General features: G+C 44.2%; 1 protein-coding gene across 3 annotated transcripts in view; it reads left to right on the top strand.

The window, feature by feature from the left end:
• The window catches only part of TACC2 (transforming acidic coiled-coil containing protein 2), a 316,371-nt gene that overhangs the window by 268,174 nt on the left and 35,155 nt on the right, over positions 1-13,042 (top strand). For all 3 annotated transcript variants that reach the window (XM_038757663.1, XM_038757664.1, XM_038757662.1), the window contains 2 exons: positions 48-249; positions 10,990-11,051. In XM_038757663.1, coding sequence (XP_038613591.1) covers positions 48-249; positions 10,990-11,051 — 264 coding nt within the window. The remainder of the gene's footprint in view (positions 1-47; positions 250-10,989; positions 11,052-13,042) is intronic.

The raw sequence follows: 13,042 nt of genomic DNA, 5'->3' as shown, positions 1-13,042 counted from the left end.
TTTGGGGATCAGAAATAGCAGTAAGCAAAGATGTTTGTGCATTTCAGGATCCCACCCCACTGCCAACTCCAGAAACACCACCGGTCATCACCACTGTGGCTCATGCGACCGATGAGGAAAAACTTGCGGTGACCAATCAGAAGTGGACCTGCATGGCTGTCGATCTTGAGGCAGATAAACAGGACTACCCACAGCCATCTGACTTGTCGACATTTGTAAATGAGACCAAATTTGATTCCCCCACAGATGGTAAGCAAAACAATGGTCCTCCAAACCCCCATCCTTTTGCGGGGCAAATTGTCTTAAATGAGCAAGAAGCAAAGAAGGACTGTAAAGGAAACCATCAGACAGGTAATTGAGGTGTGGATTTGCATGCAGTCACACAGCACTTGCAGCTGAGGATGAATTTTCTGTTGCTTTATAATATAACAATAATAATAATTGTAGTATTTGTTAAGTACTTACTATGTGCCAAGTGCTGTTTCAAGGTGCTGAGGTTGATATAAGATAATCAGGACCCACATGGTGCTCACAATCTAAGGAGGGAGAATTGTATTGAATCCCCATTTTCCTGATGAGGGGACTAAGGCACAGAAAAGTTAAGTGACTTGTCCAGGGTCACACAGCAGGTATGTGGTGGAGCCAGGATTAGAACCCAGCTTCTTGGACTCCTGGTCTCATGCTCTTTCCAGAGAAGCAGCGTGGCTCAGTGGAAAGAGCACGGGCTTGGGAGTCAGGGGTCATGGGTTCAAATCCCGGCTCCTCCACTTGTCAGCTGTGTGACTTTGGGCAAGTCACTTCACTTCTCTGTGCCTCAGTTCCCTCATCTGTAAAATGGGGATGAAGACTGTGAGCCCCATGTGGGACAACCTGATCACCTTGGATCCCCCCCAATGCTTAGAACAGTGCTTTGCACATAGTAAGCGCTTAACAAATACCATTATTATTATGTAGTGGAGCCAGGATTAGAACCCAGCTTCTCGGACTCCTAGGCTCACGCTCTTTCCAGAGAAGCAGCATGGCTCAGTGGAAAGACCACGGGCTTGGGAGTCAGAGGTCATGGGTTCACATCCCGGCTCCGCCAGTTGTCAGCTGTGTGACTTTGGGCAAGTCACCTAACTTCTCGGTGCCTCAGTTACCTCATCTGCAAAATGGGGATGAAGACTGTGAGCCCCCCACGGGACAACCTGATCACTTTGTACCTCCCCAGTGCTTAGAACAGTGCTTGGTACATAGTAAGCGCTTAATAAATGCAATCATTATTATTATTATTATTTGGCCACTGGGCCATCCTGCAATTTCCTGAGCTGAGCATGGTGCACAGGGATACTGCATTCCAGGTGCTCTATCCCTGTTTGCGCTGTGTTCTGTGCTCATCCAAGTAGAGATGTCCTGAAGGTAGGTGCAAATGACAGACTGCAGAGGTAGTGCCAGGTACTGCCAGGGGAGACGTAACCCTGGGCCTGGACTCAAAGCAGCAAAGATGAACGACAGGCCTACAGGGCACCTGAGGTGAAGTTGCCGGGTCGCCATACAGACTCACAAAGCCTCCCAGATAAAAGGCAGTTCTGGCTATGTTACAGAAAAAGGGTACAAACCAGGAAGCATTCATTGTGACCTTTGCAGGGAGAGAGGGGTGTCAATAGTTCTGTTTGGAGGGCACTGTGATAATAATAATAATAATTGTTAACCGCTTACTAAAATAACTATGCCTCGCCATACTTGCTATGGAGAAGCAGTGGATGGAACATGGGCCTGGGAGTCAGAAGGTCATGGGTTCTAATCCCACTCTGCCACTTGTCTGCTCTGTGACCTTGGGCAAGTCACTTCACTTTTCTGTGCCTCAGATACCTCATCTGTAAAATGGGAATAGAGACTGTAAGCCTTACATGGAACCAGGACTGTGTCCAACTTGATCTGATTGTATCCACTCAGCACATAGTACAATGCCTGGTACAAAGTAAGCATTTAACAAATACCATCATCATTATTATTATGTGCCAGGCACTGTACTAAGCACTACAGTAGATACAAAATTATCAGGTCAGACACAATTTCTATCCCACCCGAGGCTCTCAGTCTAAATAGGAGAGCAAGTATTGAATAATAATAATAATAATAATGGTATTTGTTAAGTGCTTACTATGTGCCAAGCACTGTTCTAAGCGCTGAGGGAGATACAAGGTAATCAGGTTGTCCCATGTAGGGCTCACAGTCTTTAATCCCCATTTTACAGATGAGATAACTGAAGCACAGAGAAGTTAAGTGACTTGCCCAAAGTCACACAGCTGACAAGTGCCGGAGCCAGGATTAAAACCCACAACCTCTGACTCCTAAGCCCATGCTCTTTGCACTAAGCCACGCTGCTTCTCTTGAATCATTTTACAGATGAGGAAACTGAGTCACAGAGAAGTTGAGACTTGCCCAATGTCACACAGCAGTCAAGTGGTGGAGCTGGGATTAGATCATTGGTCCCCTGACTCTGCAGGCCTATATTCTTTCCTCTAGACTATGTTGCTTCTAGGCCCTTCTGTTCCTTCACCAGAGTGTTCTCTGGGACTCAGGCTACCCAGGCAAAGAAGCCTGTCCTGACTGTTACTCAGTACGGTAGTTACTGTGTGCCTACTATATGTCAAGAACTGTGTTAAGCACTGATCAGATCAAAGTAATCAGATCAGACAAGGCCTCTCTTCCCTTCAAGGCTCACCATCTAAAGAGTAGGGAGAGCAGGAATCATACCCATTTTACAGATGAGTAAATTGAGGCATAGAGAGGTTAAGTGACTTGCAGAAGGTTAAACTGCAGGTCAGGGACAGAGCTGGTATTAGACCTTGAGGCTCCTGATTCCCATGTCCTTTTTCGTAGGGCATACTGCTTCCTCTTTCTCTCCCCAAAACTCCAGGAGTGATCAGTGTTGTTAGTAGTAGTAATAACGGCTGCAACACACTGATTAACGGACTGCTTACCTGAGTGAGATGAAAGCATGGCTCCACTGCTTGGATAAAGTACCTGAAAATTGCTGAGCACCAGGATGAAGCACTTGTAATTGTGATGGATTGGAGCAGTGGTAGCTACTGCTGCCGCTGCTCCTGAAGAAGAGGAGGAGCAGGAAGGGGAGGGTCACAGGAGGAAGGGGAAGGGCCAGGAGGATTTGGAGGAGGAGGGGGAGAAGGAGAGGAGGAAGGAAGAAGGGGAGATTATGCAGCTATCACATTCCCCCTCAACCTGCTACTGCCCTGCCACAACCCTGTCACCATGGAGGAGGGGTGCTGTCTCATCACCAGCATGACCAAATGCCTGTAATTCCATGGATGGTCCATAAGAACAAGCTAAAATTGTTCACTTCTATAGAGCCCATAGCAATACCTGGGTGCCTGTAAGGTAGGGTAGCTGCCTCACCTGGGTTGTGGCAGGTGGAATCCTGGGGGTATCATTGCCACTGATGCTTCCCTGCCCCTCCTCATTTCAAGCAGTGGGTTCTGAGAGCAGTGTTCTAGTCAAAATGCAAAGTGCAAACAAGGGTCATGGAAGAATTGAGTTTAATTGAATGTCAGGATACACTGGACATATTGGCTTGATCGCTGAGGCACATATTTTAACCCTCCTTTGATAACAATAATTGTGGTAGTTAAGCATTTACTCTGTGCCAAGCACTGTACTAAGCAGTAGGGTAAGTACAAAATAGGTTAGATTCAGTCCCTGTCCCTCATGGTGCTCGCAGTCTAAGTATCAATCAATCATGTTTATAAAAAAGCTTACTGTGCACAGTGAACTGTACTAAGCGCTTGGGAGAGTACAACCTAACAATAATAATAATAGTAACTGTGGTATTTGTTAAGTGTTCACTATTTGCCAAGCACTGTACTAACTGCTGGGGTGGGTACAAGCAAATCAGGTTGGACACAGTCCCTGTCACAGCTGGAGCTCACAGTATCAATCCCCATTTTACAGATGAGGTAATTGAGACATAGAGAAGTGAAGTGACTTGCCCAAGGTTACCCAGCAGACAAGTGGCAGAGCCAGAATTAGAACCCATAACCTTCTGATTCCCAGGCCCGGGCTCTTTCCACTATGCCATGCTGCTGCTCTAATAATAGACAGTTTCCCTTCCCACAACGAACTTACAGTCTAGGGGGGAGACAGACATTAATATAAATCAATTATAGATATGTACATAAGTGCTGTGGGACTGTGAAGGTGGGTGAATAAAGGGAGCGAGTCAGGGTGACACAGAGGGAGTGGGAAATGAAGGCTTGGTTAAAGAAGTCCTTTTGGAGGGGATATGCCTTCAAAAAGGCTTTGAAGGTGAGGAGAGTATTTTCTGTCAGAGAGGGAGGAAGGGTATTCCAGGCCAGAGGCATGATATGGGTGAGGGGTCGATGGTGAGATAGATGAGGTTGAGGTACAGTGAGTAGGTTGGCATTAGAGGAGCAAAGTGTGCAGGCTGATTTGCAGTATGAGAATAGTTAGGTGAGGTAGGAGTTGGCTAAGTAACTGACTGCTTTAAAGCTGTTGGTGAGGAGTTCCTATTTGATGTAGAGGTGGATGGGCAACCACTGCAGGTTCTTGAGGAATGGGGACTGAACATTTTTGTAGAAAAATGATTTGGGCAGCAGAGTAAAGTATGCCCTGGAGTGGGGAGAGACAGGAGACAGGGGGTCAGCAAGGAGGCTGATGTAGTAATCAAGGCGGGATAGAATAAGTGATTGAATTAACATGGTAGCAGTTTGAATGGAGAGAAAAGGGCGGATTTTAGCAGTGTCATAAAAGTTGAACTTACAGGATTTAGTGATAGATTGAATATGTGGGTTGAATTAGAGAGTGGAGTGAAGGATAACCCCAAGGTTAAGGGTTTGTGAGACAGGAAGGATGTTGGTAATGTGTACAGTAATGGAAAAGTCAGGGCAGGGAAGGGTTTGGTTGTGAAGATAAAGAGTTCTGTTTTAGACATGTTAGGTTTGAGATGACAGAAGGACATCCAAGTGCCGAAATGTGAGACTGCAGAGATCAGGGCTGGAGATGTGGATTTGGGAACCATCCACATAGAGATGGTAGTTGAAGCCACGGGAGCAAATGAGATCTCAAAGGGAGTGGGTGAAGATGGAGAATAGAAGGGGACCCAGAGGGGCACCTACAGTTAGCTGGTGGGAGGCAGAGAAGGAGCCCACAAAAGATAATGGGAGTGTGTGGCTAGAGAGTTAGGAGGAAACCCAGGAGAGGACAGCATCTGTGAAGCTGAGGTTGAATAATGTTTCCAGGACAAGGGAGTGGTTAGCAATGTCAAAGGCAGCTGAGAGGTTTAGGAGATTAAGATGGAGTAGAAGCCATTGATTTGGCAAGAAGGAGATCATTTGTGACCTTTGAGAGGGCAGTTTCTGTAGAGTGAAGGGGACGGAAGCCAGATTGGAGGGGGTCAAGGAGAGAGTTGTAGAAAAGGAACTTGAGATAGTGGGTGTAGACAACTCACTCAAGGAGTTTAGAGGGGAATGGTAGAAAAGAGATAGGGCAATTAACTGAAGGGAGCCATGGAATCAGGCAAGGGTTTTTTTAAGGATATGAGAGATATGAGCATGTTTGAAAGCAGTGCGGAAGAAGCCACTGGAGAGTGAACAGTTGAAGATGGCACTTGGGAGGGGAAGGGGCAAATGTTTTGATCAGGTGTGAAGGAATGGGGTCAGATGCGCAGGTGGAGGGGGTGGATTTTGAGAGAAGGAAGGAGATATGCCCTTGAGTACTACTAGGAAGGATGGGAGAGTTGAACTAAGGGCAGGAAGAAGAAGGTACTGGAGAGGAGCAGGGGAGATTTTAGGGAGATCACGCCTGATAGTTTCAGTTTTCTCGGTAAAGTAGGTAGCCACGTCATTAAGGGCAAGGGATGGGGGAGGCGGGGGACAGAGGGTTTGAGGAAGGAATTAAATGTCTGGAGCAACTGGTGAGGGCAATGGGCTTAAGTGTCAATAAGGTAGCTGGGAGAACAGGTATTGAATTGTTATTTTACATATAAGGAAACTGAAGCACAGGGAAAGTAAGTGGCTGGCCCAAGGTCACACAGCTGCTAAATGGCAGAGCTGGTATTGGAAGCCAGATCCTCTGACGCCCAGGTTCTTTCCTCTAGGCCACACTGCTTGTCTTTCAGGGGTTGGGTTCTGTGGGCAAAGCCCTTTCTGCTTTATGCACACTCATTCATACCCACCAACTTCAGTACATTGTAAGAGTCCTGTCAGAGCCCAGTCTGTGCCAACCCCTTCCAGAGCTCTAGAGGAAGAAATTGAGAAGACTTGGCAAAGAGATGTTTGGCACGTTTGATTTTAAATCCTAATGAACACAAATAGCCTTTTCCCTTTTGAATCACAGAGGAACTCGACAACTTTTAGTAATAGAATACTGTTTATTTCATGGCCAACTGGGCAAGGTTCTTGTTAGGCATGAACAAATGACTCCTCGCTTTCTTTGAGCCAGAACCACTGGACATATGCCAGATAAGTAACATGGAGGAGAAGCTGTTCCCATTTTTCTTCACATCCCATGAGTGTGAGGCTGTTTTCAAATTTCTAAATAAAAATGTCAGAGGTTTTGATATTTGAGGCAAGCACCGAGGAAGATCATGGTGCCTTCTTAGGCCTTGGAGTTGCGTGATGCCATATCCAGAATGAATGATATATAAAATAGAGTTCTGAAAGCCTAAGGAAACACATGATGGATGCCTCCACTGAATATGGAGTCCTGGCTCCTGGCTTTTGTGAAATCTGGTGTTTCCCATGAGGAGAGGAACTGGTTTATCTGGCAAATAGAGAGGACTATTCTTTCAAGGAGAAAAAACACGGCCATGAGTTGAGTTGAGTGATCTGAGACTCTTCTTTGAGTCAACCCTGAGGAATGTAAGATTTCATATGGAGGGTTTCCCTGAAGCGTCTAGCAACCAATTCTGGTTTCCCAAATCTGGGAAACCTCTGTTGCTTTTCTTGTTCCATGCACCAACTCCTCTCACAGCTGTTCTTTTGTCTACATATCACCTCTTAGTTCCTTCCTCAATGAAATTTTAGGTTTGTAAGATGAGCTGGCTGATTCTTCTGAATAATTAATGGACAGGCAACTCCAGGACAATAGTGGTAATAGTGGTAACTCTTGGGGAGGGAAAAAGCTGATTCAGCAATAACACTGAGTGACATCCTAAAAAGTCTTATGCTACTGGGCTTTTGTCATTAGACTGACACTGGTATTCCTCAACAAAACCAGCATGTGATTTTTATTCCAATCCATTTCTTCTCTCTCCCCCTCAAAGTGACAAACTAATGAAACACAAATGGGTTAGATTTAAAGCCTACATGATAGATCTCTGTAGAGTTGCTAAGTCTGGGCAGAACCAACTGTGGAGTAACTCATGAGTTTGTGAATCAGAGGGTTAGAAATGGACTCAACAACTAGGGGATTAATGAGTAGCAGAAGTAGGTTTATTGAGATGAGAACACAAAGAACCTGCAATAAATAATTCTCGGTAGCAAAGCTATTCCTAGGCTAATAAGTGATAAGTAGACTGGCTAGCATGGTCATCAAGTTCTAGCAGCTGCTGGAAATAAGAAGAAGACACTGGTTGTCTCCAGGGGCTACCTTTCAATTCATCCCAGCATAGGCTACCTTTCAAATCACCCAGCAGTCAAGTTGACAAAGGGGAATACTTCTCCTAGCTCCAGCGAGAAGGTCTAATGGTCACTTGGCCTCACACAGGATCCTACAGAGTGGACCTTCCCGACTCTGGGTAGAGACAACTCTCCACAGCAGTGTGACAGAGTTCCAACCTACTACAAAGAGTTCATGGATACCCCTCTCCATATATACCTTGTAACTTCCTGATCCTCTTCCCTTCCATTGGCCATATTTAGAGGGAAAAGAATCATGTGACAACACTCACTGGAAATGATTCATTCTGGTCTAATCATTCGGCCTTATTGCTCACCAAGCCCTTCTGGAATCGTTAGTGCCAAGAAGTATAGGGTCTGTTTGTTTAGCCAGTTGCTTCCTATTGCTCCCAAACAGCCCTCCGGGATGAGTTAGCTTAAGCTTGTTAGCATGGTCAAGGCTTAACTGGTCACACTCCACCCCTTGGGTCTTGTCCACTGATCCATACCCTGAGGAAACTGTGCTTTCCCGACTTTGATCCCCATCAAATTAGCCTTCTAGGTAGAGGAAAGCTATGCCACAGTGATTCATCCTAACCCTCAGGCATTAGTTTGGGCGAGTGGGTTAGCCAGAGCAGTAACGGATTAGGGTTGTGGGTAACAGCCACAAATCAGAATCGTGGTACATCACTCTCCATTTTCTGGGGAACTTGCATGAGAGAAGCAGCATGGCTCAGTGGAAAGAGCACGGGCTTTGGAGTCAGAGGTCATGGGTTCAAATCCCAGCTCCACCAATTGTCAGCTGTGTGACTTTGGGCAAGTCACTTCTCTGTGCCTGTTACCTCATCTGTAAAATGGGGATTAAGACTTTGAGCCCCCCCGTGGGACAACTTGATCACCTTGTAACCTCCCCAGCGCTTTGAACAGTGCTTTGCACATAGTAAGTGCTTAATAAATGCCATCATTATTATCATTATTTGATACCAGCAATAGAACACCCCTACCCTTTTTCTGGGGCTCTCCACTCACGAAAGAACATGCACAGTTTAAGATTACAGGACATAAGTATGAGTCCCAGGAGGCAAAAGGGCATAATAACGGGTAAGCATCCAGATCTTATGGTGCATATAGTAACATAACAGTAAGCATGGCTTAGTGGAAAAAGCATGGATTTGGAAGTCAGAGGACATGGGTTCTAGTCCTGGCTCTGCCACTTGTCTGCTGTGTAACCTTGGGCAAGCCCCTTAACCTATCTGTGCCTCAGTTACCTCATCTGGAAAATGGGGATTAAGACTGTGAGCCCCACGTGGGACAACCTGATTACCTTGCATCTACCCCAGTGATGATGATGATAATGGTATTTGTTAAGCACTGGGCTGTGCTGAGCACTGTTCTAAGCACTGGGGTAGATACAAGGTAATCAGGTTGTCCCACGTGAGGCTCACAGTCTTAATCCCCGATTTACAGATGAGGTAACTGAGGCACAGAAAAGTTAAGTGACTTGCCCAAGGTCATACAGCAGACAAGTGGAGGAGCAGGGATCAGAACCCACAACCTCTGACTCCCAAACCCATGTTCTTTCCACTAAGCCATGCTGCTTCTCACAGCTTGGCACGTAGTAAGTGCTTAACAAATATCATAATTATTACACTGAGTAGAACCCTGCACTAAGAACTTGGAAGAGTACAATAAAACAGAATTGGTATATATGTTCCCTTCCCACAAGGAGCTTACAATCTAGTTGGGGAGATAGGCAATAAAATGCATTACGGGCAGGAGAGTATAAAGATATCAATCAATCAATGGTATTTATTGAGTCCTTACTATGTGCAGAGCACTGTACTATGTGCTTGGAAGAGTCCAACACAACAGAGTTGGCAGATGCATTCTATATATACATAAGTGCTTGAGAGGAGGACATGTGAGTACTTGGAAGTCATGGGGAATTCACATTTTTGAGGCTAAGCGTATTAGTAAAAATGATGGCATTAATTGCCTACTATGTGTCAAGCACTGTACTAAGCTCTGGGCAGATACAAGTTAATCAGGTTGGACGTAGTCTCTGCCCACATGTGGCTCACAGTTCTACATAGGAGAGTGAATAGGTCTTAGTGGTGGTGGTGGTGGTAGTAGTAGTAGTAATAGCATTTAGAAAGTGCTTCCTATGTTGAAAGCATTGTACCAAGCCCTGGAAGAGAATATAGACGTGGGAATCCTCCTTCCTCTCCCCCTCCTCCCTCCCCCCATCCCCCCAGCCCTACCTCCTTCCCCTCCCCACAGCACCTGTATATATGTTTGTACATATTTACTACCCTATTTTACTTGTACATTTTTACTATTCTATTTATTTTATTCTGTTCATATGTTTTGTTTTGTTGTCTGTCTCCCCCTTCTAGACTGTGAGCCCGCTGTTGGGTAGGAACCATCTCTATATGTTGCCAACTTGTACTTCCCAAGTGCTTAGTACAGTGCTCTGCACACAGTAAGTGCTCAATAAATATGATTGAATGATTGAATGAATGAATTAGATATTGTCCCTGCCCCTCAGGGGGGCTTACAATCTATGAAATTCATTAGAAATTCAAAGATTTTAAAGTGCAGAGTTAAATATATCTTTCTTCATCTTAGCATGGATTCCCCTAAAGTTCTAAGGTGGTTTCCCCACCCCAGGGATTGAGCAGACAAAACCTTGAATACATTTGAATGAGAATTTTAGAAAGGCCGACTAGAAGAGGAGAGGGACCTCTGCTGCTCTATGTCTGCTTTTTAAGGTTAAATGGATGTATGTTTGTAAGATTTTCCCCATGGATCCTTCCCTCTTCCTCCCTCCAGCCTTCTACCCATTCTTCTGCACCCTTCTCAGCTCCCAACCTGACCTATTAAACTCATACAGGCAGTTTTCTATTGCCCAGACTGGCAATAGATCCTTGAATGGCAGTTTATCGTGGATCATTTCTTCCTCTTCATCTTACTTACCTCTCTTACTCTCGACCTCTTCTCCTTTATCTCTTTCTTCTCTTGTATTCATTTGATAATAATTTTATCAAAAGGAGAAATCCCTCCATCAAAAAGCAGTATTTTAATCAAATTATTTTAGGAACGCTCATTCAGACTGGTTATTCTCAAACTGCTGATTGATTTTTCCAAGTGGTTGATGACCTTGATCTGCCTGCATATTTTTTTGTGTCTTTCATCTGTAAGTAGAATTGAGGACCTCTGCTTTTTGCTAGTTGTCACTGCTAAAGGTGAAGGGTTTATGGGACATTCTAAAAGTGTGATACCTGCTAGTATATAAATTTATATAACAAATGCTGCATTTCCAATGTGTGTACCATGTTATTAGCTAATGTTTCTTTCTTTGTTTTACTTCCAGAGTTGGATTACAGCAACTCCTATGAAATAGAATATATGGAGAAAATTGGCTCCTCCTTACCTGTAAGTTTCTTTGGCCTTTGGGTTTATATTGGCAAATTATTGTTGCTGGTGTCTTTATTTTAGTGACTTTGGGGAAGCCCACCACATGAAGAACAGATTGTGAATTTAGTCATTGCAGGGATATTTTCTAGTCCTACTAGAAGAGGAGAGGATTTGCTGGTAAATGGGGCATTTCAGGATTTGCAGAGACTTGTTTTATGATTCAGTTTGATTCAATTCTGTTCATAATAATCATCTCACTACAGCATTTCAAGATTCCCACAATGGAATTCAATACCAGACTCCTCCATAGAGTTACTGATTTTCCTGATGGAACGTTCAACTCCAGACTAGAACTCTTCTCCTCCTCCTCCTCCTCCTCCTCCTCCTCCTCTTCCTACCTACCCCTCCTCCTCTTCCTACCTACCCCTCCTCCTGTCTCTATTAAATAATAATAAAATACTATTTATTAAGCACTTATGAGGTACCAAGGACTTAAGTGCTGGTAGATGAAGCTAATCACATCAGACACAGTTAGTTCCTCCCCCACACAGGGCTCAGTCTGGGAGATAAGGGATATTTTCTTAAAGATAGGATGCTTCAATTAAATGTTTTGAGAGCTAAATATTTTTTCAACCCTAGTAACTACATTGTTGTTTAATGTAAAGGTAGGAGTGATATCTCAGTAGCTCAGTTTTCTGTTAATGCTAAAAAGAAATTTTAATATTAATGAGGAACACTTCAAGCTTGATTTGATATACTGGAGTGCCCCAGGCTCCTTGTGGAGCCCCCTGTGAAGCCCTCTTCTTTGCTTTCCAAGCATAAGATCATCCATTTTAGGTCAGATCTCCTGCTTTTATTTGTCCTGCCACTCATGATGGTAAGGAGAAAAAAATCCTTGAAACCCTTTCCCAAAGAAAATCAATCAATAGTATTTAACTGAGTGCTTACTGTGTACAAGGCACTGAACTAAGAGCTTGGGAAAATATAGTACAACAGAGTTGGTAGGCATGATCCCTGCCCACAGGAACTTAGAGTCTATAGGGAGTATCTACCAGTAATGGTGGTAGCATTCATTAAGCACCTGCTTTGTGTGGAGCTACTCTGATGAGAATGAGCCCACTTTATGGCATAATGCATTGTCTCAAGTCCCGATGTTCCAAAATGAGAACCGTGTTTTTCACTGGGCCTCATCAGCTTTTTGAGCAGACAGTAATAGAGTCCATCAATAAGGGTCTAACAAAGTCTGGGATGAAAAATTTCTCAACAGAACAATGTACTCACATGGGAACATTTTGTTCCTGTTTTGGACTGACGATTGTTTGGATTAAGTGGTCTATAAATCAATCAGTAGTGTTTTTTGAGTACCTACTGTGTGCAGAACACTGTTCTAAGTGAATAATAATAATAATAATAACAATTGTGGTATTTGTTAAGTGCTTACCCTGTGTCAAGCTCTGTACTAAGTATTGGGGTAGGTACAAGATAATGAGGTCAACACAATTTATAAGCACCCAAGTACTAAGTGCTTATAGAATGCATCTGTTATATTGTGTTGTATTCTCCCAAGCACTTAGTACACACACAGTGAGTGCACACAGTGAGCACTCAATAAATATGACTGATTGATTATAGTGGAAGGAAGCCACAGTCTTTACCCTCAAGGAACTGAGGATCTTGGCCAGCGAGTCCTTGGGGGTTGTTACAAGCCCTTGGCTGGGGTAGTGGCTGTTTAGATGGCAAGGAAGGGAGTGAATGTGGAAATGTTGAGTAAAAACTGGTAAGATATGGCAGCAAACTAAATATGAGAATTAAAAGAGGGCATGGAGTCAAGGAAATTACCAAGGTTGCAGGCTTCTGAGAAAGGAAGGATGGTGGTACTGCCAACTGTGAAAACAACAATAGCAGTATTCATTAAACACTTATTATTATGTGCTAAGCACTCTACTAAGCTCTGGGCTAGATACAAGGTAATTAGGTGAGATGTAGTCCCTCTACTGCATGGGGCTCAC

Source organism: Tachyglossus aculeatus, chromosome 16 (genome assembly GCF_015852505.1).
Source record: "Tachyglossus aculeatus isolate mTacAcu1 chromosome 16, mTacAcu1.pri, whole genome shotgun sequence".
Lineage (NCBI taxonomy): Eukaryota > Metazoa > Chordata > Mammalia > Monotremata > Tachyglossidae > Tachyglossus > Tachyglossus aculeatus.
This window is presented reverse-complemented; position numbering and strand designations above follow the sequence as displayed.